Source organism: Harmonia axyridis, chromosome 3, assembly GCF_914767665.1.
Source record: "Harmonia axyridis chromosome 3, icHarAxyr1.1, whole genome shotgun sequence".
In the NCBI taxonomy this organism is placed as follows: Eukaryota; Metazoa; Arthropoda; class Insecta; order Coleoptera; family Coccinellidae; genus Harmonia; species Harmonia axyridis.
In genome coordinates this window covers 8018522-8045010 of record NC_059503.1, presented here as the reverse complement: position 1 = coordinate 8045010, position 26489 = coordinate 8018522, and the positions used below count along the sequence as shown (strand labels likewise).

Here is a 26489-nt window from a genome sequence, read left to right as displayed (position 1 = left end):
GATTTGGCATGAGTATTCAAAAGATTATTTTACATATTCAAATTGAAAAATTTCAATCTAGTGATATTTGTAGTTGATGGAATAATTTTTTTTTTCGATGTTCTGCTGAGTTTTCTAAAATTTTTGGGAGAAGATCAACATGATATCTCTCAGCAAGCTTGTTTACATCTGAACGCTAAATTTTAAGTTGGTCGGGTTTGTAGTCACTGAACTATTAGTTTTTCTTTATATTCTACTCGAATTTTCCATGGATTTGATGATGCAACCAACAGAAAATATGGTAGGATACGGAATGCGAATAAATGACATTGTTATTTTATAAACAGGGTTGTTCTAGAATCCCGAAAACAAAAAATTCTAATAGCAATCCCCTACTTATGATCTTTTAAGAAAAAGATTAATAACCAATGAAAATATTAAAAGTTGGAAAAAAATATTGTAAATTTTGGTAATTTCGTAAAATTTTAAATGCATTACTAATCATTAATTTATTCGTCGGCAATCAGAGGTACAATTGAATTCTAAAAGCATTGTTCATGATGTCTTTCATTTTCAGTTAGACACAGTATAAGGTCTATATTTGAAATTGAAATGATGTTTGTTCGGTTCATTGTCATGAACAATGGATTTCACTGATTTCAGAAAAGAATAAATCGAGGAGGCAGAAAATTTCTTGAGATAGTGAGCACTGCAGTAACAAATATTACAGAAAAGTTATTTTTTATCTTTTATCACGAAAAGGTAAAAACTTTCGTTTATTAATACATATGAGCATCAAATAAAAGTGAAGAGAGATTTTTATTCTGAATTACGAGCGTCATCTGTAGATTCAATTTCGAAATGATATCTTGAAACTTGTAGAACTAAAGAAAACTGTGAAAAAAATCAATGATAGGAATTAATGTTTTTTCAACTACAAATGCACTCATCTACTTCATTTCCTTAAAGAAAATAATGGAATCCAAGAATTCTCACAAAAATTAATTAATTTGTAGTATCCTGTAAAGCATCCGAAAGTTTTTCAGGTTTCTTTCCCAATAATATCAAATTCAGAAACAGAAAACTGTAACCAAATCCTAATTGCAACGGGTCGTTCAAACCACCAGTATCCTTGATTTTCCACCCGAAAGATGTCACCACTGCACCAAATTCAAACTGGTTGAATCTGCGCAACAGTGTTCACTGATTGGTTTTATCTTCATCCTTATTTTCGGGTTCCTCGAGACTACCCTTTTAGTCCTGTCGGGAATATTTCTCTCGGCGGTCAGGATTTAACTGAATTTTAAACAGTACAGGTTAACGTGGTGTTGTGCTTACATAACTTTTTTTGGCGAGAAGTGGTAAGTTGTAGAATGGCGCGGTTCTTGCTCGCTCTTGTTGGTTATTGGTATGCGTGCTATTGGATGCAAAATTCTTCGATTTAATAAATTTTTAATTAGGTTTGGTTTTATTGGGAAAATTTTGGGAAATTATTACCTGAAGAAGTTAGAAACTATGAGAAGTTTTAATAATTTGTCTCCTTTCAGTTCTTTCTTCCTTCAGAGATTTCGTTTATTATCTTGTAGTAAACATTGGAAATATAATTTCAAATATTTGGCCTTGAGTTCTTGGAGACATGCAAAAATGTCAAAATCAATCCAAGAATATATGGATAAGTGAAAATTTTTATGCCCAGAAGTTTTTTGAATTAATTATCGTTGATGTTGAATGATTTGGAACTTCAAAAATATATCTACTATCACGAGTTGTGTCTTGTAAAGTATTTATTGATGTGTCCTTTTATCACTTGGAGTAATTTGAAATTCACATTTATTCAATCTTATAGCAAGATTCCAGGGCTGTGTGACCTCATTACCTGATTAACATGATTAACAAAAAGTATCGCATAGTATTCAAATATTCTATAAATGTATCGATACTTGCCAATTTAAGTCGTGGATCTTTATTTCTCGAAAACTGACAGAGATAACCTCAACGAAGTATGTATATATATTTGAAGTCAGGAGAAAGATCTCTTCTCATTAGGAAAATGAGATATAGGATCTTTAATTCAAAAAATACCAGTTCACATAAAAATTTTAGGTTTACAATGCTTTTTGTAAAGGGGTGTTTTTTGTAGAGCTATAGAACTTTAAATTGCAATAAAACAACAATGGACTATTCGATTGACATGAATTTTATTTATCCGCAAGATAATCTTGTGGCATTACATTTTAAATATGATTTCTGGCATATTATAGGCCACGGCTGGCTCGGATGTAGTCCAATCTGGACGTCCAATTTTCGATGACTTTTTCAAACATTTGTTGCCGTATGTCGGCAATAACACGGCGAATGTTGTCTTCCAAATGGTCAAGGATTTGTGGCTTATCCGCATAGACCAATGACTTTACATAGCCCCACAGATAGTAGTCTAGCGGTGTTAAATCACAAGATCTTGGAGGCCAATTCACAGGTCCAAAACGTGAAATTAGGCGGTCACCAAACATGTCTTTCAATAAATCGATTGTGGAACGAGCTGTGTGACATGTTGGGCCGTCTTGTTGGAACCACAGCTCCTGGACATCATGGTTGTTCAATTCAGGAATGAAAAAGTTAGTAATCATGGCTCTATACCGATCACCATTGACTGTAACGTTCTGGCCATCATCGTTTTTGAAGAAGTACGGACCAATGATTCCACCAGCCCATAAAGCGCACCAAACAGTCAGTTTTTCTGGATGTAACGGTGTTTCGACATACACTTGAGGATCAGCTTCACTCCAAATGCGGCAGTTTTGTTTGTTGACGCTCCATCGCTAAACAAAATAAAATGGACGTAGTGCGCGATACTTATTCCGCACAGAACCATTATTTTCGAAATAAAATTGCACTAATTGCAAGCGTTGTTCAGGCGTGAGTCTATTCATGATGAATTGCCAAACCAAACTGAGAATAAATCACTTAACAGCTGTTGAATCGGTCGCCATCTTGAACAGTAATTTCGACTTAAAGTTATATACCTCGAAAAAAAACAACCGTTATTCCCTAGTGCTGAATTCTAAATCACCATAAAAAAAAGTTTGCCCATTCAAACTATTTTGTAAGACTAAAATCAACTAAGATAGCTATTGACTAAAATATAAACAATCAATTAAGACCTCCTTCAAGCGCATTCGCCATTTTGTAGTATCTACAATAGTCTTTTTCGTTCATGTGAGAATTTTACTTATTCTTCCTACTCTGCTCAACTTAGACTTTTCCAATACAATTTACTATTAGTAGAGACCCTGATAAAATTATTATGACAAGATATATTACCAAAAATTTTGCTCAGCATTAAATGATCGTAACAATAAAATTCATATAAGGTGAGTTACTGAATAAAGTAGAAGATATCCCATTAAATATAATGTACTCTACTAAAAACGGTACTATGACGATCAAAGTGCATAAAACAAATATTTATGTGGTTGACTATAGAAGAACAAAACCATCATAATTTTATGACGGTTACAAAGCTCTGACACGATTATTGAACTGTAAAGGAATATCGGTTTCTCATGTTATTGAGAAAGGGTGATAAAGATGTAAGAGATCGTGATGCACGTTTTCTCACATATTTTCGGAGTAGTAAAAAACTATATTGCTACTGTTTACCGCCAAAAATTTTATGCGGAATGCCTTATGATCAGTCGAATGTAGAATTTCGGAGTTTTATTGATATTTGCTGGGGATAAATATAATGCTTTGAGGAAACACATTTTTAGAGGTGTGTTTCGATGTCAGATTCAAATATTTTTTATTATTCGTCAGAAACTAATCATTGTAATCGTCTCTTACGAAGATCACCTGACTTTTTTGCCAATTATTGCAAAGTTCAAATCGATACAAGGAACTAATTAATACTAATACTGGGTGGAGCTACACAACACAAGCTTCAGATTATGTGTTTCACCCAGACCACTGTGTATTGAGCTGTTACCTGAATAAAAAATTTGAATACCTTGAACTCACAATTTCATCAACAAGAGAAAATGTCCTTGATAACTTCTTGAATTCTATTTCTTTGATGTCTTGAATCGATTGTGAAGCATTTAGCATTGACATAGACCTCATCTTTCACGTGGCTTGAAAAAAGTCTGAAGGTGTCAAATCTCAGGATCTCGGTGGCCAATTGTGAGGAAAGTTTTTTTGCAAAATGTCGATTGTTTCGTTCTTTGTATGGCAACAGTGCCGTCTTGTTGAAAATAAACCCTGCCCTCATCAATATCTTTCAATTCGTTCCATAAAAAATGAAGAATCATCACCTACTTCCCAAGGTCGACTAGGACGACAAAAGTAGGTTTTCGTCAATACTGCGGGCTACTGCATCAATATTCTCAGTTATTCTTGAGCGACGCACACGGTTTCGATTCTTCCCATCCTAATTCATAAATTTGCATCTATCAGTTCAAATATTTTCAACGGTTTGTTGATATAAATTGTATTTCGAAATTTTCTTCTTCAATACATGAAAACAACAGTCCTCAGCAGATATTCTGAGTAGTATTTCTGCTATACTGCAAATACAACCTAAAAATAAATATTATTCAAACACCAATACTCTCAAAAAGCAAAAAAAAAACAGTTCACAACGATTCACTTAATACCTTTCATCATATCGCTGATACCCTCATTTCAACTGGAGGCAGGCCATGAAATTTTGATAGAAGCGACAGCTCCCAAAAGGCGTGCAATGAAATTACAGCTGCCTGAATATTTGATGCAGGCACATTTCCCGGGACTGTAAACGAGCGGATGCTGAATCGAAGTTTTTTTATTGTTTTCTCTGATCGTGAATATTCCTTTTGAGGATTATACCAAACCGCTGCTTCCCAAGTAAGTGTTGAAATGTGACATTAGAAAAATGAGGATATTCATTGGGATTATGGATACTCTTTCACGCATATCAAAATTTGACCAATCACAAATTAGAGACAGTAGGTATCATCTGGCGATGACGCCAGATGTCTTTGAATTATGATTGGTCGAATTTTGGTGTTCTCATCGACGTAACCATGGTTATGGACACTGGCGAAGTAATAATTATAAGTTTCAGAGGATAAAATGAGTCGCTTCGATTAGATTTCAAACGATGAGATCAACCAAAATATTGATGAAAATATACGTATTATAATAATATCGAAATCATACATATGAAGGCAATTCAGGTAGATACCAAAATGTGAAGATTCCGGAACTGTATCCTGTGAGATTATATCAAAAATGGGTGTTATTACGAATAATAGACTTTTTCTTGTGGTGGATGGTAAGTGGAATAAATATAATGAATAATGATAGTAAATCACAGTTAAAAGCTTGATGCAAAATTTAATGTTGACCAGAGATGAAAAATCATAGAAAATTCAAGCCAATAATGACAGAAATTCAATATTCTCATTAAAATAGATCCGGCTAGAACTACTCAAATGTTCTTCTAGTGTCCTCATAACCATAAAATTTCACTTCTGAATTTATTGTGTTTTGTAGATGTCTACAGTTCTGTTATTATACCGAAATTAATGGTAAATACAAAAATGAGAGATTCCTCGGATAATTAAAAGGGAAAAAGTGTTATAAACAGGGACCCGAATAAGTTTTTTCCCCAAGGTACAGTATATTGAAATTTGTTTTTTTTTCAAGTTTTTCTCACATAGCATCAGCATTTCACAAGATTCTCAACTGAAATTTGGCACAGATATTCCAATTTATAGTTTATATTACGTAGTGTGCCATTTTCGATTGTAAATTCACAGGGTGATAATTTTTCGGGAACTTGCCTCCTTTTTCACCAGAACTTTTTTTTGGTATACCACAAGTGAAAAAAAAATTGAGAAAACGTTGATCTAATACTGCAATTTTTGGTTTTTTATAGATTTGTTGTATATCTTACTGATTTCAAGAAAAAATTCCAAACAATTCACTCGAAATTCTCAGAAAATCATGAAAAACCTGTTGATAAATAAATAATTTATTATTTTTGGTGCTTATTTTTCCGATCTGAAGCAATTATGTATTCATAAATAACTAAACTCCTTCAATCATCATAAACATGTAGGACTACAAGAAACACCCTTTATCTCGAAAACAAAGCGTTTGCGGGCCAAGACCATGGGATTTTTTTCTTGAAATTGTGGAAGGAATCTCTCTTCTAAGTTTTGGAATACTCTGTATACAGATGAATGATGCCTATTCTTCCTTTGACAGTGTTGAATCGAGGGTGCTTCAAGGTTCTCATTTGGGACCACTCCTTTTCAATTTATATACGAGTATCAGTCATATCTGCATCTATTTTATCAACGTAAACTTCAAAATTTACGCCGATGATAATAAAATGTATTTGCATTGAGAAAGAAATTCATATTATGATAGAATTCTTTAGATAGATTTTACAAATTTTGTTTTCTGCACTACTTGCCTTTGGATTTTAATAAGTGCAAAATCTCTATCTTTGAGTTGCTTCATTCTAGAAAGAATGATGGTTTTATAACTGGTACATTTTTATCTATATTTCCCAAGTTCTCTTCAGGAAAATAATATATTTGTATGTAGTACGTATGTTCATATTGAATAAATGAAGTCCATTATGTTATTCAGTGAAATCACGTAATTCAGTAAATAATAGTCAGGATTTGTTTTGTTCTTACCCTTATTCCATTCAGACTGAGAATGATAAAGTAAGACAGATATCCCTCATTCGAAAAAAAAAAGCAAAAAAAACGTACTGCATAATAAATAGGTCCCGCGCTAAAGTCCCTGAATTTCCATAAGAAATTCATAAGCCCTGCATGTCTGGATATTTTTTCTTGGCCTTCCGGTGTCCCTCAACAGGTTGCCTCTCCAGAGAGAGAGGGCCCAGTGAAGGGGCACTCCTAAGCACAGCCAGACTCCCGGCCTACTCCGTGGAACTTTGATATATCCGCTCTCCAATTGCGCCATTTTTCAAGGAGAGCCCCCGTCTCTCCTCCCTCGGGAACCATATTTCTCGGGTTCCCGAGTCCCGGAGATGAATTACGAACAGCAGGAAATTAATTCCTTCCAGACTTTTGCCGCTTGTCCCGCGTCTGTTTCGCCGATTGAGTCGTCCTCGCGGCTGCCAGATACTCGGGAATTCCTAAGGGGTCGATTATTGTTCTTCTTCGATTTCGAGTGCTTGGTCCTTCGGAGCGGATAGCGAAGTTCGCGCCGCGGCTCGCTCTCGCGAGAATGTAATTAAGTCTGAGGTGGCTGTTGTGATTGTTTAGTCGATAGGTTAATTGGGGAAAAATTTGATTGGGAAGTTCGTCGGGGAATTTTCATTTCGAAGAGGGCGGTATTGATCGATGAATTTCGTAGATGGTTTCGGTTTGGAGGGTGCGGCTGTTTGGGAAGACTATTTTTGTTTGTTGTGTCTGAGCGGTGCCAGAATTGACGATATCTGATTAGCCGAATTTCGATCTCACCAGAAAAATTTTTTGTCTAAAAATTTTCATAAAATTTACCATACCTCCCCCTCAGAAAATTGAAAAAAAAAAATTAAAATTCCTTCATGGAAATATTGTATCAGTTTAATGATTTAATCTGTTATTGAGATCACGAAAATGCTTGCTGTTGGGCGATGCGTACATTATTTCAGAAATTATAGGTAAAAATCTGAAATTTTCGAGAAACAAATTGATAATATTCCCGAGGCTGCAACTTCTCCTGGACGTGAGCTACGCTCTTGAAATCTCAGTGTGTCTTAGATCGCAACTTGCAGTCTGAAAAAAAACTTCATTTGAGGAGTCTGTGACCAATAATTCATGAGATATAACGATTTTTGGAGGGAAATTCAATTTTTTCCCAAATTTCGAGTCCAAATTTCCTCAAAACAGTGGGCTCTACGAAGAATCAGTCAGCGGTGCCAAAATTCACGATCTCTGATTAGCTGAATTTCGATCTCACCTGAAAAATTTTTGTCGAAAAATTGTGGTAAAATTTTCCATACCTAACCCTTAAAAAAAATGAAAAAAAATGAAAGTTCCTTGATATATTGTATCATTTTATTGATTGATTCAACTCTGTAGATCACGAAAATGCTTGCAGTTGGGTGATCTGCACATTATTTCAGAAATTATAGGTAAAATTCTGAAATTTTCAAGGAAAAAATTGATAATATTCCCGAGGCTGCAACTTCTCCTGGACGTAAGCTACGCTCTTGAAACCTCAGTATGTCTTAGATCGCAACTTGCAGTTTGAAAAAAGCTTTAGTTGAGGGATCTGTGACGAATAATTTAGGAGAAATAACGATTTTTGGAGGGAAATTAAATTCTTTCCCAAATTTCGAGTTCAAATTTCCTCAAAACGGGGAGCTTTACGAAGAATCGGTGAGCGGTGCCAGAATTGACGATCTCTGATTAGCCGAATTTCGATCTCACCTGAAAAATTTTTTTTTCGGCAACCGTCCGGGAAGTGCTCACTTCCCGGACGCTTTTTCTCTGAGAAAGTAGCATTTCCCGGCCTAGTCCGGAAAGTACGTACTTCCCGGACTAGGCCGGAAAATAATCATAGAATCCATAGCAACCGAGATAACGGCTGACAGTTCATATGAAATTAGTTGTCAAAAATTTGCATGTTTTTTATCGCAATCGCAATAAAATATGGAAAGCAGCAGCGATAGTGTTATTTTACATGGTTGCCGAAAAAATATTGTACGCAACACGCCCGAAAATGGTTTTTTTGAACTCACAGACTTCCAGGACTCGCTTACGCTCTGATGATCGAACTGAAACGCTACATCATTACCCCCAGGGGTTGACAGTTGCCAAATCCACCACTCCATTCACACACCAAAACACCCCGTACCTTCACCTCCCCTCGTTCTTTTCACACGTGTGTGGATGTTTAATTTCTATTAACGCGCCACGTCCGCAAATCCAGCTGAGTGAGTGATGAATTTGTTGCCGACCCAATTCCGTGGCTTATCTTGCGGGCTACTTTTTCATCGGCCGGTTCCTTGATTGAAATTCCTGACGTGCTAATGGCCAACTCGCCTCGAAGGAGATTGGCACGCTGTGGATACAGGAAGAGGCCCGAAGGGTAGGGGGTGAAAAGGGATTGCGATTGAAATAACTCGAAGGATGGGGGAGGTCTTGGATTTATCCTGACTGATGAGAGGTTTATTTGTCGGCGTCGATGAAAGTGTGATATGTGGCTGCAACGCTCGAAATGAGAAGAGATGAGGTGGTGGAACATGTTTCTCTTGCTAGTGAAGTGTTGGGAACGCTTAATTGTCGTTTATTTCATCGAAATTCTTTCGTCAACACGCTAAGACGTAGTGTAGAAGAAGAATTTTATATGGAAACTCTATGGTTTAACCTATACCTCCAAACATGTGGTTAACTATGCCTATAACAGGCCAAGTCACTTCTATTTTACTCGGGGAGCTAGACTAAAAAAGTTCTCTCCCTCAGTAAGCTGGAAACTGACAGGCGTGCTCACGGAACATTGTTCTGTAAGGTATCATCTGAATTACATGGAAAAAGCATCTGAGACAGCCAAATACTTGTTATGTGAATGTGAAACTGTTCCACAGAAAGGGCTGCAACACCTTGACTCTTGGTTATTGAAGCTAGACCAAGTGGGGGATGTGGCCCCAGAAAGTTGAAGAAGTTTATTGAGACAATAATGCCTGACTGGTAAACTGCACGGGGATGCACAATAGATCTTTAAGTCGAGGTGCTTGTATGGTCGAATGATCTTCCACTCCTACTCTATTCTAATCCGCTCCTCCTCCAATCTAAATATCTAAAATTAAAATGCCCTCCCAACGCCTCTCAACCTCATATCAACTCTCATATCAACCTCATATCAACCCTCATATCAACCTCATATCAATCCTCTCTTATTACTTTAGTCCTTTGTTGAGTCTAATTTATATTCATTTCTGCGCTAATTTCTGACATAGAGATGATGTGCATTTTACATTTCCCGATCTAGAACTGTTATAATAAATGGAATTGAATACTGAATTTTGTATTTGTTGTTAGAAAGTAGTTATCCTCATTTTTTCACTCTAAATTTTGAGAATTATGTCTCTAAGATAAGCAAGCCCCGCTAGAGTCAATACATTGTTAAAGGTGATCTCTGAAGTTTTCTACTGTCTGATGGCATACTGCGATGGATTTGGCCTGAATTTCTTCGCTGATCCTCTCTTTCAGTTCTTCAATTCTTTTCAAAACAATCAGGAGACTGGATCTTTGAAAGCAGTAGCTCATCCTGCCAGGACCAAAGATCATCCACATTCTCTTTTTCGGCTAGATCATCCAATCTAGGCTAGAAAAACTTTTACGGTTGATTTTATAAAACTTTTATCGTGGTGATTTGCTCGATCGAATCATTTCCTGTGTTTAATTTCATTTCATTTTCGACACTTCCATAGATTTCAAACTACAATCAATAAGTTGATGGGTCAATCAACCCATCGTTAGTGTAATGAGAGGTTTAAAATGAAGCATCAAGGCAGCCATCTGATTCACCTAGCTTGTAGATCTACAGAACTGGTTGTAAGTTTCAATTCAAGTTATCATCAACGTATAAAATCGAGATACCTCACTAGACGAACATATATCCTCAACCTCTGATGCCTCGTAAATATGAAGGACAAATACAATACTAAAATTTCAGTACATACTGAAATAACCTGGAATATCGACCGTCTAACGAAATGTTATGCTTCACTGAAAAGGGCTGTTAGGGTTTCTAAATGTGTTGGGAACAGTTATTCCGGTTATTCCCTGAAAGCACAATACTATCATCATTTTATGTTCACTGTGAGATATAATTTTTTTGGGCCTTTTAGTGGAACTTCTCTCACATTATCAAAAAAGGGTGATAAAGTTGTTAGAGGTTTTGCAGATGCAGGAACGAAATAGGCTGTTTTCATATATCTCTTATTCTGAAATATTGAACAGGTTGCGGGTTTTTTTTGTGTTGTGGAGGAACGATATACTGCCGAGTTTTGTAGAATCTTCAGAATGGAGAATTGTAGTGGCAATTTACTGGAGAATAGCCAGTCTGTGCTTTTCTCATATGTTTTTTGGTCTGTTTTCGAGGCATCTGTTATTAATTTAGTCGAGTTTTGTAAGCAAGAACATGGTAACATGATAACAATTAGAACCGGTATTCAAACGTCGGAGGAAATTTCAATTGGAGGTGGTATAAAGCAAGGCGACAGCCTAAGCCCAATCCTCTTCAACTTATTCATGGATGAGATAATCACCGAGGTTAAATCAGCAGATAGGGAATACCCACAGGGGCACCAAGCTGTAAAAATTATCTGCTTCGCTGACGACATAGTTCTTATAGCCGAGAATGAGGACGATCCACAGAGAATGTTGTACAAATTCCAGCAAGTATCAGAGACATTCAACTTGAACATATCTGTACAGAAAACTGAATCCCTTACAACATCCAAGGAACCAAGGCGTTATAAATTTGCTGTCTACGATCAGAAAGTGAATAAGGTAATGAGTTTCAAATAAAGGGTGTTTTTTTTAGAGCTATAGAACTTTAAATTGCAATAAAACAACGATGGATCATTCGATTGACATGAATTTTATTTATCCGCAATATAATCTTGTGGCATTACATTTTAAATATGATTTCTGGCATATGACCGCCACGGCTGGTTCGGATGTAGTCCAATCTGGACGTCCAATTTTCCATGACTTTTTCCAACATTTGAGGCCGTATATCGGCAATAACACGGCGAATGTTGTCTTCCGAATGGTCAAGGATTTGTGGCTTATCCACATAGACCAATGACTTTACATAGCCCCACAGAAAGTAGTCTAGTGGTGTTAAATCACAAGATCTTGCAGGCCAATTCACAGGTCCAAAACGTGAAATTAGACGGTCACCAAGCGTGTCTTTCAATAAATCGATTGTGACACGAGCTGTGTGACATGTTGCGCCGTCTTGTTGGAACCACAGCTCCTGGACATCATGGTTGTTCAATTCAGGAATGAAAACGTAAGTAATCATGGCTCTATACCGATCACCATTGACTGTAACGTTCTGGCCATCATCGTTTTCGAAGAAGTACGGACCAATGATTCCACCGGCCCATAAAGCGCAACAAACAGTCAGTTTTTCGGGATGTAACGGTGTTTCGACATACACTTGAGGATCAGCTTCACTTCAAATGCGGCAGTTTTTTTTTTTGACGTAGCCATTCAACCAGAAGTGCGCTTCATCACTAAACAAAATTCGCTCATGAAAATCGGGATACGTATTCCGCACAGAACTATTATTTTCGAAATAAATTGCACTATTTGCAAGCGTTGTTCAGGCATGAGTCTATTCGTGATGAATTGCCAAACCAAACTGAGAATAAATCACTTGACAGCTGTTAAATTGGTCGCTATCTTGAACAGTAATGCCAACTTAAAGTTATATACCTCGAAAAAAAACACCCTTTACTTTGCGGGACCACCTGAGAAACAACGACATAAGACAATGCTGCGGAGACAAAGATGTTGTCAGATGGGTTGGAGGTAGAAGGATAGATCATGTAGGCAGGATGGCAGAAGATCGGATAGTCGAAACTTTCAAGGAATGTGCACCGAGCAGGAGAAAACCTCCAGACAGACCATATATGGTACTAAAGGTGGAACTCAGCCTCCCGAGATTGAGACCAAGGCGTTGCTACAAAACAGGACCATGTCCTAGAAAACGAGGAAGAAGAAGAAGAATCACCGTTACCATAAAACCGACGGAACCATAGAAAATTCTAGAAGAATATTGAAAAAGAAATACCCATTATTTGCTCGATTACAGATTACACGTACTATTCGGTAATAATTTCCTGCCACGTCGACAACCCCCTTAACCTACCCTATATATGGGAAAGCCATTATTCTGCGAGAATCTCCAGGCTATAGCTGTAACGAACATAAAGCATACCTGTGAAATGGATTGAAACTAATTCAAGTCACATCCCGAATTACCGTTCGTCCTCTTGATGAGAATTAATATGCAAGCAATTCCACAATCGGAATCGAACCAATTGAGGCCGTTTACAGAACGAAATATAGACTCGGTAACCGAATGGAACCTGCCCCTTCGAAATAACTCGACAAAGTCACGTTTGTTCTGGATATAAAGAAACCCGATGCTTTGTGATTCACTGGTTATATCCCACCGTTTACGACAAAGGTATGAATTAATTTAACCGAGAAATAGTAACGAGGACTCTTTGATCCTTTAGATCGGGTCTGGGCTGTGGCTTCTGTTCCGTTTCTATATATACGAGAGTGGTTTGAATGTGGCGCTATGAAACTTTATGATGGATTACGGGGAAGGTATATTTGGCTATTTGTGTTTTGGAGAAGGTTGTTTGGAAGACTTTAGACTGTTTATTTTTGCACGTTCGTTTCAGGAAATAGGACGGTGACGTTTTTTAGAGCTTGTTTTAGGGATACTTGGAACTTTTGGGCTGAGGATGGTTTTGAATGATTGGGGTCGACTCATTGATGAAGAATTAGAGAACTAAATCAATTCTGTTTGGTCGATCTGATAACCCCAAGAAACGAAGATTATGTTTCGGAGAATGGATTGATTTGTTTCCAATTTTTTCATTTAGTAGCACGAAGGGTCGAAAAAATGCAAAAAAACCAAAAAGATAACAGGTCAATTGAAAAGTCCCCGGTCTACCATAGTAAACACATATTTTTGGTAAAATTGGATTTTACTATTCAACATAGTTGCCTTCGAAGGCGATACAGCGATTATAGCGATCTTCAAACTTTTCGATACTATTTTTGTTGTACGATTTGTCTTTCGCTTCAAAATGGGCCTCAGTTTTGGCGATTATTTCTTAATTGGCGTTAAATTTCTTTCCAGCGAGCAATCTTTTGAGGTCTGAGAACAGGAAAAAGTCGCTGGGGGCCAGATCTGGTGAATACGGTGGATACAGAGCAATTCGAAGCCGAATTCCTTCAATTTTGCCATTGTTTCAATTGATTTGTGACACGGCGCATTGTCTTGATGAAACAGCACCTTTTTTTTCAAATGAGGTCGTTTTTTAACGATTTCATCTTTTAAACGATCCAATGACGCTATATAATTATCGCTGTTGATGGTCTGGCCCTTTTGGAGGTAATCAATGAATATTATACTTTGCGCATCCCAGAACCATAACCTTGCCAGCTAACTGTTGTGTTTTCCTCGCTTTGGATTCGGTTCATCATGTGCAGTCCACTCAGCTGACTGTGGATTCGACTCTGGAGTGAAATTATGGAACCATGTTTCATCCATTGTCACATATCGACGCAAAAATTCAGGTTTATTACACTTAAACAGCTCGAAACACTGCTCAGAATCATTAACACGTTGTTGGTTTTGATCGATTGTGAGCTCGCGCGGCACCCATTTTGCACGCAGCTTTTTCATGTAGAAATATTCGTGAATGATATGATGTACACGTTCAGATGATATCTTCTCTTCACAATGCTGGCTATGGTGATCTTTTCTGATTTTTTCGTCGGTGACATCCTCTCTTGGGCGTCCACTGCGTTCGCCGTCTTTGGTGCTCATTTCACCACGTTTGAACTTAGCATACCAATTAATGATGGTTGATTTTCCTGGTGCAGACTCCGGAAACTCTTCATCAAGCCAAGATTTTACTTCGACTGTTTTTTTTTTCCTTCAAAAAGCAATATTTCATTAGCAAACGAATTTTTTTTTCCCATTTCTTTTCAAATAACAAAGTACCTACACTCACAACGCAAAATCTCACAAACTAATGGTCGGACTGCTGTCAAATTTTGACACGCATCGTTTGAAGGTTGGTATTAACTAAAAATCGTATGGATTTAATACTAACACCGCCATCTGTGCATCAGATCGGGGACTTTTCGATTGGCCTAATACAAGAAGGAAAAAAAATTTTGAAGTTGTCGGTATTATTGAAAAATGGTCCAACTTCGAAAAAGTTTTGAATTTCAATCATACTCTATGATTTGGTAGTGATGAATCATAGAATATATCGAAACAAAATTTCCCCAAAAATGTAAAAACTTACTAACCTGTTTAATTGAGTTGGCAAGCATATTTTGAATTTTCAAGTTTGATAAAATTTTTCATTCAAATATTCGAATAATTTTTGTTTATTTTATATTTGTTTCTAGGTTTTCCTCTCCGTATAATGGGAAGGGGAGATAAAAGAGGAAGTGGACATAGATCTGATAGTGGTGAGTGACACGTCGCTGAATTCAATTTATCTAGCTAACTCTTTATATGCATATTTTGATTGAAGCTTTCAATCTTAGTAAAGATGTATAGAGACTTATTACAGTCAGAAGGTATGTTTCGGATATGGTCAAACTATATTTTTAAGCCTCCATACTGTAGATTTTAAGGCTGACCAACCACATGATCAATGACAACGTTGTCAACAATTACGTCTTAAACCATATTTCTTCCCCGATCATTAAAACCTGATAATAATAATGAAAAAAAAAGGAATTTGTATCCGTTACGGACCTCAGGCCTATTATTGCCAATGAATGCCCTACTTCCTCGACTGTTTTCGACGTGGAAAATACCCTAGAAATGGTATATTTCGCTGTAATAAAGGACAATAAAGGCCGTTTGGACAATGGTATTGTATAAAGAACCTCTGCACTGGCGCCAATTATATAAATTGAGTTCGAATGAGATAGACCCGAAAATTTAATTGTTTCAGCCTTGAAGAGGCTCTAACGGTAATTAATGGACGAGGAAAATGCTGGTGGTTAAATTTGTGGAAACGTTCCACCATTCAGCATATTACAGCATTCCATACGTCATTGAAAAAGGGGTTCCAATAGGGATGATTTCAAATGGTTATATTGACAATACTGATGTGTAAAAAACAATTGCGCGTGATCGGCTGTTACCATAAACACTATTTACATTTTCAGCCGTCTGGCTTGCATTTTCGCCTTTATCGAAGAAAAATTGTAAAATATAGCGTATTTTCTCTTTGCTAGTGTCCATATTTGACGCGCGCTCAAACTAAACTCAGTCAACTATTCACAAAACTGTCTGAAAAGTTTTTGTAGTACAAAACCTCATCTTTCTAACGCCATCTAGTGGAACCCGATCGGACTTATACAACGCGAGATACAGATAACCAAATCCATCTATTGGAATAATAATGGACTTCTTTCTGCTACACCTGATATTTTTCAAACAGATTGACGCATGTCAATAAATTCAGTTTGTTAACTAATGTTCATTAGCGTATTTTTTCAGGGATTACATTTTGAATATAATTATTATATTTTCATTTTGATTTGTGGTTCAAAAACTGACTAAATAGAGCTCTATTTTTTTATATTATTTCTCATATTTGTATAGTTAAAAATTGTTATGTTAATTCATTTCATACAAAAAGCGCTGAAATTCAGTTTTTCTTAATATTATCATTACCATAAATAATTTCACATAATGACGTATTATCATATTACAAAATTTTCAGTGAATAATATATATCTTCTAACATTTGTCTTCTTCTGCATTCGGTCAGTTTTCAAATTATGGTAAGCTTACAGTTATTGATTATAATCAATTTCATTAATGAGCAAGTTGAAAATACCCCTTCTTTGAGATATTTATAAACTTCGGAGATATTCGGACTTCGGTGAGAATGTACAAAGGAATTCATGAATGAAAATACCGCTGTAGGAAAAAAACTCTGAATCAAATTAGATTGAAATCGTCTCGTTTCATGCCAGAATGAGATTTTAAATTCGATTCGGTCATCATGTCCCGGCCAAATGGATGAAATTAAGTTCAGACCTTCTCTTTCCGGATTCTGCGAAACTGTAATTAGTATCACCGAAATTGAAAAATTGTCCGGATATCTCAATACTTCACTCCTTTTTTTTTTGTTCCTCTACAGAGTTAATTAGAAGCGGAAATCCTAGAGGCTCGGGTACGTTTCAAAGCATCTCCTCGATCGTACGCCAGTATGTCCGATATACAGGGTGTATTTAAATATATACACCAGTTGAGTTCTTTAAAAAATTGTTTTCATTGTGTTTTACAATAATTTCATTGTGTCGTTTTTTCTTATTTCTATGGAAACTTTTAATATATAATTATATATTAAACTTTTAGTAGACTATTTTCACCAAAGGATTTTTTCAGTAGGAATTGATTAGGTCCCTATCGAGATGCCTACTCTCAGCCTTTATTTCGGGACTTGAGACCGAATGATTTCTTATCTAAAGTTCCCTATTTTTTAGTTTTCAATTTTTTTTCCCAATATATTTGAAATTTTTTATAGTTTAGTTATTCGGGATGGAGCATCTTTCCTGAACGATTTTGAACTGTTGAGAGCCGTGAAATAAACTCAGATCTTGCGTCAATCGAGTTCATCTCACGAAAATGAAGAAACTTTATTCATTTCATGCTTTCCTTGACTGAGCTCAGAATGGTCATGATAATTTTCCACTCCAAGAACTTATAATCGAAAAGGTACAAATGATGTTTCTAAATTAGTGTCGGAAACGAAATTGTTGAAATCGTTTTTCACTCAATTAGGGTCAAATTGGGCCGAACCGTAATAATTTTTAATGAAAAAAAAATCTTAAGCGAAGAAATATCGAAACTTTTTTCGTATTCTTGTTTTATTCGAGTAACAAGGGAATTCAACCCTACCTAATTCTCTATACATTGCGAATGTTGAGGCAAAATTGGTTATCACTGATTTTGAATATTGATTTTTCAATAATGGAAAAAATTCCTATCTGAAATGAAAATCAAAAATGTGTTGTGAAATAGGTAAAAGAATGTTTATGCAAAATTTCATAGTGATCATTAGGAGGTTGGATTTTTTTCGATAATTTTGTTATCTAGAAATGAATCTTTCTGTTCACCAGATTGTGCTCACAAATGGCATATGAATTATCAAAAAAGAATGTTGTCCTTATCAATTTTATCATAGTATCAAAGTTCATCGATAGTATGTCCCATTCAAAATTTCAGGAATGTAGCATCTAAATGGGAAACAAAAAAATAACAAAGTTTTCTCGATCTATCCACCATCTAAACAATAGAATTTTCGAGATATTAGTTTAAAATAAAGAATAATTAATGAAGGTGTGAAATATATAATTTATATATTACATGATGAACTGAGGAGAATATATAATGAATAATAAATATATTTACAAAAATATAACACAATTTACATCATTCTTATTAATAGATTTTATTCAATATCCACCAATTGAATAGAATATAATAAACAAGTTAAGATTGCTGCCTATTTTTTCATAATATATTGTTAATATTGCCGTTGTAATATTTGTAGGCTGTCAAGATGGCGACTGACTTAAATTCCTCGCTACAAATATTGACATTCCAGTATTTCTCCTCGCATTCCATCTCTCTGAAACATTTATGGTTCAGCTCTTCCGATGTGGTCGAACAGCACGATAAGATTGCCCAAGCACATTTCGAAGGTTTTGTTGAAGTCGACACCATAAATGGAACAGGTGGAATTTCATTCCTATCCATGTACTGCTGTGTTAAGTGTTTGGAGCTCTCGCTCTCTTCAATGTCTTCCAGAATGAAGAATGGCGATGGAGCATCTCCTGGTGCCAGCTCTCTTTTCGAAGCTCTCGACGGTCTAGAATTTTTTCCATTTGTTGCTTTGAAGTCGGTCACGTCCCAAACAGGCTTCTTTGGTTTGACGTTTTCTAGATCAGACAAATTGTCCGAATTCATAGAGAGTTGTGAAGTTCTCTTCATCCTTTCTGTGGTGTTTTTTTGCATGTCCACGCTGTTGTAATAGTTGTATTTGAAGTCGAAGCTGGGATTGCTGTCTTCGAATTCGTTGATCGAAACGAAATACGGACTTTGGATGGAGTAGATGTTCGCTCTCCAGTTGTTTGAGTCTTCCAGAGTAGGATGGAACCTTCGTTTGGTTCGTTTTGGTGAAGAGTTGTCCTCGTCTTGTTCTTGGAATGATCGGCTTCCATCTGAGATTCCGTTTGTTAGTATCCTGAAATTGAAGGAGAAATTAATGATTGATAGCTAAAATTGGGGCACTTTTTCTATATGTACATGAAAATTAACGACTAGTGGGATCTGTTGTCAAGGAAATTGGAAGAAGTGGTTATTTACTTTCCAATATTATTCTTATATATTGTATGGTCCTGATTATACTATCAGCCTGAAATTCTAAACCGAGCTTGGAATTACTGCTTATTTTATACACTCAAAATTTCTACTAGCTCGGATTTGTTGTCACTAAAATAACATATTTTGTTTATCGATATTCTTCTCAAATTTTCTACAGTTTGACGTGAAATCAATCTCTTGTATAATGTTAAAATTCAATTAGAAAACGATTAATATTTCGTTTCATTCAAGAAAAAATGGAATTTCAGGTCAGGGCTTACCCTGATTGGCAATTTTATATTTCTACTTCCTGTCCGAAGAGAAATAATGAACTATAATGTAAAATTTGCAGGGTTTGAATGTAATATTTTGAAAATTCACGAATTAATATAAATAATGAATTATCCACTCACTTTATCATATTGTTACTGGTTCCAAAAGATTGTGATCCATCTGTGAATAATATTTCATTGAGACTTCGATTTTCTTCTTCTTCTGGTGCATACTTTGACGAAATGATTACTCTTCCAAATGTGCACCTCACAAATGGTAATGTGACAAGTATCAGTCTAAGCAGAAACATTCTGAAAAATAATATGAAATTAGAATAGTTTTTCTCTAATTCTGTGGTTATTCTGTTCATTCTTCCACATCTTGTAGAACAAAATCGTGCGAGAATATATCAGAAATGCACAGTTTTCATGGTTATATTTTATTATTCTATGTTGGTACTCCGAACTTTCCGCCACGGCTTTATCTGTCAATTCATCAATTTGCCTTGAAGAAATCAGTTCTGCCAACCAACATTTTTCAATGCAAAAATCACTAAAATATATTTATGGAAATATTAAATTAATTTCTATGAAAATGCAATGAATTAGAGAAAATAATGTATAATACTCGTACAGAAGGCTCATTCTACCACTCGTTCATTCCAAAACTCGCCACTTCGTGGCTCGTTTTTGAATTTTGAACTCGTGGAAGAATATCAATGCCTTCTGCACTTGTATTATAAATAACTATTCTATAATTCAACCTAGCTTAAATTAAATTTCAAAAATTCGAGAAACAGGATTTATCGAAAAAGTTGAAGGTCAGTCTGATCTGTTCGATTTAGCAGATTAACTATAGCTAAATCGAAAAAATCCACGAAAAAGTGAATTCACTAAAACAATAGGGAAACTTTAGACAAAGTAGGAATCTATAATACTAGAAATAAGAGTATTCATCTTCAATTTGACCAATAAAAGTACCTTTATATTATTCGAGATTAGAAGTCTAAATTTCAAAGTAAGAAAATATAAAACCTTGCTTCTATCATTGTACATATTGTTGTGAAGACCAATATTGTATTGCATTGTAACAACTCTGTTGTTTTAATTCGTGTACAAGGGAGACAAGGAGAGGGGGGATACGCTATGATGCTTACTATTTCAAAATCAATTAAGAACCAATTCATTTTTACTAGAAAATTGAACTTTTGTTAGGTGATTTCTATAATAATATTAATAGCTCACGATTACGGTTTAAAAAGAGATTGCGAGGGTATACGTTATATGAGGATAGAATTTTTTCAAATATTCGGGACTTTGACATTCATATATCAAGCTGAAGAATAAAGGTTGACATTTGACAGAAACTAGTTGGTTTTGAATCACAGGAGGCAGGATGGATTTAGATACATTTAGTTCAAAAAGGTTTTCTGCATTTGAAAGTAGAAAAAATTATAATTTTGTTATGAATTTAGCGAATATAAGTAACATTTTAACTAGAATTAGTATTATGTAGTTAAATTTCAACAATCCAAATGTTATGATGGGAATTTATTTGAATCATATTTAAGATATTTTGCACATTCCTATTCTTTAAATAATTTCGCCTCCAAAACTAAAATACGACAAATTTTGCTGGGTCTCCTAACTTATGTATTTTTCTGTTGAGAATAATTTACGGAATAACTCACCTTCTTTTTGTTTGAGAAGTATACTGGTATTTTCCTAAATCTTTCGTTTTACGAAAAACCACTTTTCAACAATAACTGCACAGTATGTTATAGAATATCTGGTAACAACCAACTTACTATGAAAACTGTTGTAGAATTTCGAAATTACCAGGTTTATAAGTCCAAGGATTGCATGTGATGTATTTAGGAAAATCAGTCATGAATAATCAACACTCATTAGATAATACTACTACTTCTTTGAGTTAGAAACTGTGGTAAATTAATATTAATTGAGATAGAGTCAAAACCCTGAAATGGTTATTACTTAATGGCACCCTTGCAGGTTCTTATCTTTAGGTCCAGGCAGAAGTAATTGACTAGAATTGGAATCGAGAGTACGGGTAATTAAGAAATTATAGGTGTGAATACTGACAACATGAATACTTCTGTTATTGATATATTTTTTAGAAATTATTGGATTTTACCTATGAATAAAGAATTAAAATTACAAAAAAACTAAATTCATTTAAACTATTTAATGATCAAGTTTCCACAAAATTTCAATTATTCAATATAATATGAATTTTCATTAACTTAATAAGTTATGATTGCAATAGAAAATATAAACAAATAATAATCTACTCTACAGTTAACTAACGACAAAACATATTACTTGATTTCCATACTCTATATCTAAGTAGTTTATCACAATTCAGAGCTGTAGAAAATAAATACTGTTTGATACTTAAAAAATATAAATATATATATTAATTAGGATATATCATATATGTTTTCATTTGGCACCTAGAAGATATTAATATTTAAATATACAAGGGGTTACCAGATAAGTGCAATATTTTTTAAGGGATGAATTCTAATCGAAAATTAAGGGGTGGGTCTTTCATATAAATAACAGTTTTCCGTTGAAAGGTTAGACGCTACGAGAAATGAGAAAAAAATATTTTGTTTTTTTTATCTTGTTCTACCAATAATAAAATGAGACAGCCATCTATTTAATTTTTCGATTTCGTTCTCAAAAATCTGTTCATGCACAATGTTGTATTATATTTTTCTATATTATATTTTTTATATCATTATCATATTAAATTATTCAAAAATGTTTATGATGAATTGATGTTTTCAACACATATTTTTTCAAATATATTTAGAACATATTTTTTAATTGATAAATTTGTTCCGTAAAAAAAATTCTGATAAAAAATACAATATGGGTTGTATATTTACCTCTTGAAAAGATAATAAAAAAATTTAAAAAATATTCGTTGATAGCGTCCCCAGTGGTAAAAAATGTCATTTCTTCAATTGATATGCACTTTCAAGAATATAGATTTTTTTCTGCTTTTTAAAGCATGTAATTTTTCAGAAAAAGGCATAATAGCTTTTGGTCACATAAAAGACTCCCTCCTAGTTTTGACAAAGATTAACCCGCAAAAATATTTTTTCGGAAATACCCTGTACAGAGTTCATGTTATTATTGGATAATGGATGGATATTCAATTTCTCGCTGAATTCAAACGATTGTTAATTGATAAGCTAGTCGAAATGAATTTAAACCAGTTAAATTTATTCGACTAAAAATAAACATATGGATAATGAAGGGATATACTGCTTAATTGAAAATATGTAAATTTTTGGCACATATGCAGTAGGATTAATGAAAACATAAACGTATATATAATATTCATCCCAACATATTCGAACACATATTTCACGTTGGCAATAAATTATTATAAAGTTGGAATTAAGAGTGACATTCCAATTCAAATATTAAAATTGGAAACCATCCAACAATAATATGATGCAAAAATCTACCACAGCTGGATTTCGATCCACATCAATGTGGAAAATTCAATTGAAAAGTTAGTATTTCGAGAATTCAAAATTACAGTTTTCATTTTTATATTATGGAAAATGGACAATAAGCAGTTTGTCTAAGCCTACCTACCATTTTCCTCTCCGTTGACGAAGTTAAGGCAGTGTATTCTTTGGAAAAATAAAGCCTTATATTCGCACATATCCTCAACTTTCTGAAAATACGTTCCTAAACGAAATCAATGTGTTTCTTATTGTATGTCATCTCTCATGACCTTGAATTGTAATAATTCAAAGCAGTTTGTATGGCAGCTTTGGCATACTCAGAATCACACGGATTTACATCCCAGAATGGACCACCACACCCAAGCTGATCGAAGCATTCGTAACTAACTTCTCTGGAAGCAGTTGAGCAGCAAGATACGATAGCCCAAACGCATTTGCTAGGCCCTTGAGGCCTTGGTATGGAAGGCGGTATGGTTGCTATCTCATTTTCACTGTCGACCGACATATCATTTACGTTTTTGGTGGTGTTGGTGTCTTTATGTACCAAAGGAGGGAAGGTAGATGTTGCAACCATTGGCCTCCTTGTTGGTTGTACAGGAGTTCTTTGGGTGGATGGCCTTCTAGGGTAATAAGCTCCGTTGTTGTCCCAAATTGGCCTTTCATCGTCATCGTTGTCACCAAAACGATCATCTATAGGCATCGTGGTGTCATCTGTACCCGAACTTGTTGCATTTGGTGGAGCTATAGTTGTAACTGGAGGTAAATAGGTTGGTCCTACGTAAGGAGGTTTTCCAGGATTGAGAGATGGGCTTCCAGGGTAGAAATAAGTAATTTGGGGGTAGTATAGAGGTATCCTGCCGTCGTATCCGTACACTGGAACGAAGTATGGTCTTTGTATGGGATAGTAGTTTGGTCTCCATGTGTTTAGACCGTCGAACTGTGGCCATTGGATTGATCCAGTGTAGTAAGGATAGTAGCTTCTTTTCGTTCGATCAGTTTTTCCTTTAGGGGCATTCTGGTAGCTTCTGGTTGAGTAGCTGTTTTTGGATTCTTTGTGGTTTAAGAGCCTGGAATTCAAGAATCAACATTAGCACTAAGAACTGTTGGTATTCGAAGTATACTAATGTTGTTATCATATCCAATTAATAAGGAAGCTTGAGAGGACTGAAGGTTGTGAAACTTAGATAGATTTTGAATGAATTTGGCACAAATCTACAATTTGATTCCGAAATTCAGAATCTGGTTATTATGCTGAATAATAAATCTCTGCAATTGTTCCAGGAGAAAAAATCAAGGAATCAATTTTAAAAAATTGCAAGCTCATAGAAATTTATTACAAGCTTGATCACCCAGCCAGCACCTAAACCTAGGGTTTCCAGATTCGCTTCCGAAAGAGTATAAAGTTTTTTTTATATTATAATTCGCTTTTTCAATCGAAAAATTCTTGGATATGAAAAACTCATCCAGATAAGGGGAAATAATAAATACCTGTGTTAGTTTTGGAGTGTTTCTTCAAATCTGTAATAAATTTCACAAAAAGTGATGAGACTGCATTTCTTGAATATACAATAAACACTATGTATCTCCACGTGATAGCACGAATAAAAATGTAACAGTCTGATCACTTTTTCCTAGTGCCATGGAAGTTTTTGATGGAATTTTCATTTACCTCATCAGAACGCCATTAGGACTATCTGGCTGTATTCTATCTGTTGCATCTCTGCCAGCAGAGATTGCCGTTTTAGATGGAGGTTCCTCCAAAATTCTTGTCTCTCCACGCTTCGTGTATTGATCCCCTTCTGATCCAGAACTGGGGTTGAGGGAGGTCTCAGCTTTTGTATAAACAGCGAAGGTTAGTGTTGCGAGGAGCACCACCTTGAATAGGAACATACTGAAAAGGAAAGGATAGGTTAATCTCAACAAACTCTAGATGTTCTGTATGAAATATTTTTTAATTGGCAGTATTGCGATGGTTTCGAACCCAAATATACTCAGCATTCTATTAGTTTCGATTCAAAAATTCTAAATTTTATTTCAAATCCTCAATTGACATAAATCTTAATAATTCCAGAAGAATATATTGATAATAAATTTTTTCTTGAGTATTATATCAATATATAAAACAAAACATTGAACATTACTAAATTTTTTCAAAATCATTATTTTATTAGGAACTTCACCAAACATTAATTTTTTTTTACATTCAACTGCGTTAGAATTTTTCTGGTAAAACAACGGAATAACGAAAAAAGATTGATTTATCAATTAATTCAGATTTGATCCATGGGTGAAATATTTTTCTCTCCATCCTTTCATTAATTATTTTTAAAATTTTTATTAATATGTTTTTCATTTATCATGTCAGGAATATATTAGTCAAAAAAACTGTTTGGAGGAAATTGTTTTTGTTGCTCAGTTGACAACTTTACTCAAATAACCCGGGGTTTGAGTATCAGTTTTTAATCGGTTTATCTACAGTCTCCTATCTTATCAGATAATATCGGGAGCTTTTATCGATTCAAGCAATGAATGAATTTGTCGACAAAAGAATATGCCTCAAGAGCTAAAAATGTTATCCAATTCAACATAAAGATTTTGCCTAATGATAACGAATTTCATTCCAAAATTCAATAAAACGGCTCCAATCGATTTCCAAAACTTGAATGCTACTTCAGGGCATTAATTTTCAATTGATTACAGGCAGTAAATAGGGCGTTAGATTAAAAAAAAGTTCTGATTGAATTATTAGTTTTTTAAGTGAATTAGGTATATCGGAAGAGGATCTCTTTTTGACCTTTCAATTAATGAGAAACATGAAATTTATGAACAGATTTTAGGTTCATTTTGTCATTCAGAAATATTTGAATCTATATATACAATTTTATCTTTATCTGTAATCTGTACTGAATAAACTCTTTTCTTTTCCTTTCTATTCTATTCTAAACACAAAAATATACTCCTCGTGAGGAAAAACGTCAGAAATATGAAGTTGATATCACAAATATTTTTTTTTTATCAACAAAGACGTATTCATACCGAAGAATAAAGATCTCCCACTTTAAAGTTCACTATGACAAAAATTTACCTCTACATATCGATCCTCACAACACCACACGATTCCCTGAACCTAACCTCAACTAGCAGTTGTTTTTCTTGAACGGACTGCTCTCATTTTGTTCACGATAAATTTCAATGTAATTAAGAGATAGGTAAGTAAATGGAAAATAAATTTGAGCAAACGCGAGGCGCCAAATCAATAGCACAAATATTTGGTGTACGTTTCATGGTTCAGTAAGAGGTATTATTGTGGAAGAATTCATTTCGTCTCATTAGTTAAATTGTAGCAATAAATCAGAAACGTTGAATATTTATACACTTTCAAAAGAAAAATGTAGGTTTTACCAAATTCATTGTGGATAAGATGCATAAGAAAACTCATAACCTTAAATACAAAGATGATAAGACATAATAGTTGAAATTATGACACAATTAAACATTAGAACATTCGCTTGATAATTAATTCTGAAACGACCTGAACAATTTCACTCAAAAT

At 34.8% G+C, this 26489-nt stretch overlaps 3 protein-coding genes across 7 annotated transcripts in view; 1 reads left to right on the top strand and 2 right to left on the bottom strand.

The window, feature by feature from the left end:
* The first annotated feature begins 1219 nt into the window (after positions 1 to 1219).
* Positions 1220 to 26489, top strand: part of LOC123676121 — a 91077-nt gene continuing 65807 nt past the window's right edge. Inside the window, exons 1-2 of one of the 2 annotated variants that reach the window (XM_045611837.1) lie at positions 1220 to 1340; positions 15171 to 15233. In XM_045611837.1, the coding sequence (XP_045467793.1) occupies positions 15188 to 15233 (46 nt within the window). In that variant the 5' untranslated portion in view covers positions 1220 to 1340; positions 15171 to 15187. Of the gene's footprint in view, positions 1341 to 5530; positions 5632 to 15170; positions 15234 to 26489 lie in introns of those variants that run through there. The other variant, XM_045611838.1, reaches the window with a different exon arrangement.
* On the bottom strand, positions 18127 to 21229 carry LOC123676119. 2 transcript variants are annotated; one of them, XM_045611833.1, is made up of 3 exons: positions 20409 to 20490; positions 19569 to 19739; positions 18127 to 19036 (listed from the first exon to the last, which is right to left on the bottom strand). In XM_045611833.1, exons 2-3 carry the CDS (start codon positions 19736 to 19738, stop codon positions 18304 to 18306), a joined length of 903 nt encoding a protein of 300 aa, XP_045467789.1. In that variant the 5' UTR covers position 19739; positions 20409 to 20490; the 3' UTR covers positions 18127 to 18303. The 2 variants fall into 2 exon arrangements, with proteins under 2 accessions (XP_045467789.1, XP_045467791.1); XM_045611835.1 differs by lacking the exon at positions 20409 to 20490 and adding an exon at positions 21119 to 21229 and having other exon boundaries at positions 18204 to 19036.
* LOC123676116 (DNA-directed RNA polymerase II subunit RPB1) overlaps positions 21619 to 26489 on the bottom strand; it is a 43038-nt gene continuing 38167 nt past the window's right edge. For 2 of the 3 annotated variants that reach the window (XM_045611829.1, XM_045611828.1), the window contains exons 2-3: positions 24606 to 24827; positions 21619 to 24003 (exon numbers count right to left, since the gene is read on the bottom strand). In XM_045611829.1, the coding sequence (XP_045467785.1) occupies positions 23199 to 24003; positions 24606 to 24827 (1027 nt within the window). In that variant the 3' untranslated portion in view covers positions 21619 to 23198. Of the gene's footprint in view, positions 24004 to 24605; positions 24828 to 26021; positions 26107 to 26489 lie in introns of those variants that run through there. The other variant, XM_045611830.1, reaches the window with a different exon arrangement.

Excerpts from the sequence above, each read along its gene's own strand:
- LOC123676119 (XM_045611835.1), bottom strand. The coding sequence starts at position 19,738 with ATGTTTCTGCTTAGACTGATACTTGTCACATTACCATTTGTGAGGTGC. Across the intron at positions 19,037-19,568 it reads ACCAGTAACAATATGATAAA|GATACTAACAAACGGAATCT; the intron begins GTGAGTGGATAA and ends CTTCAATTTCAG.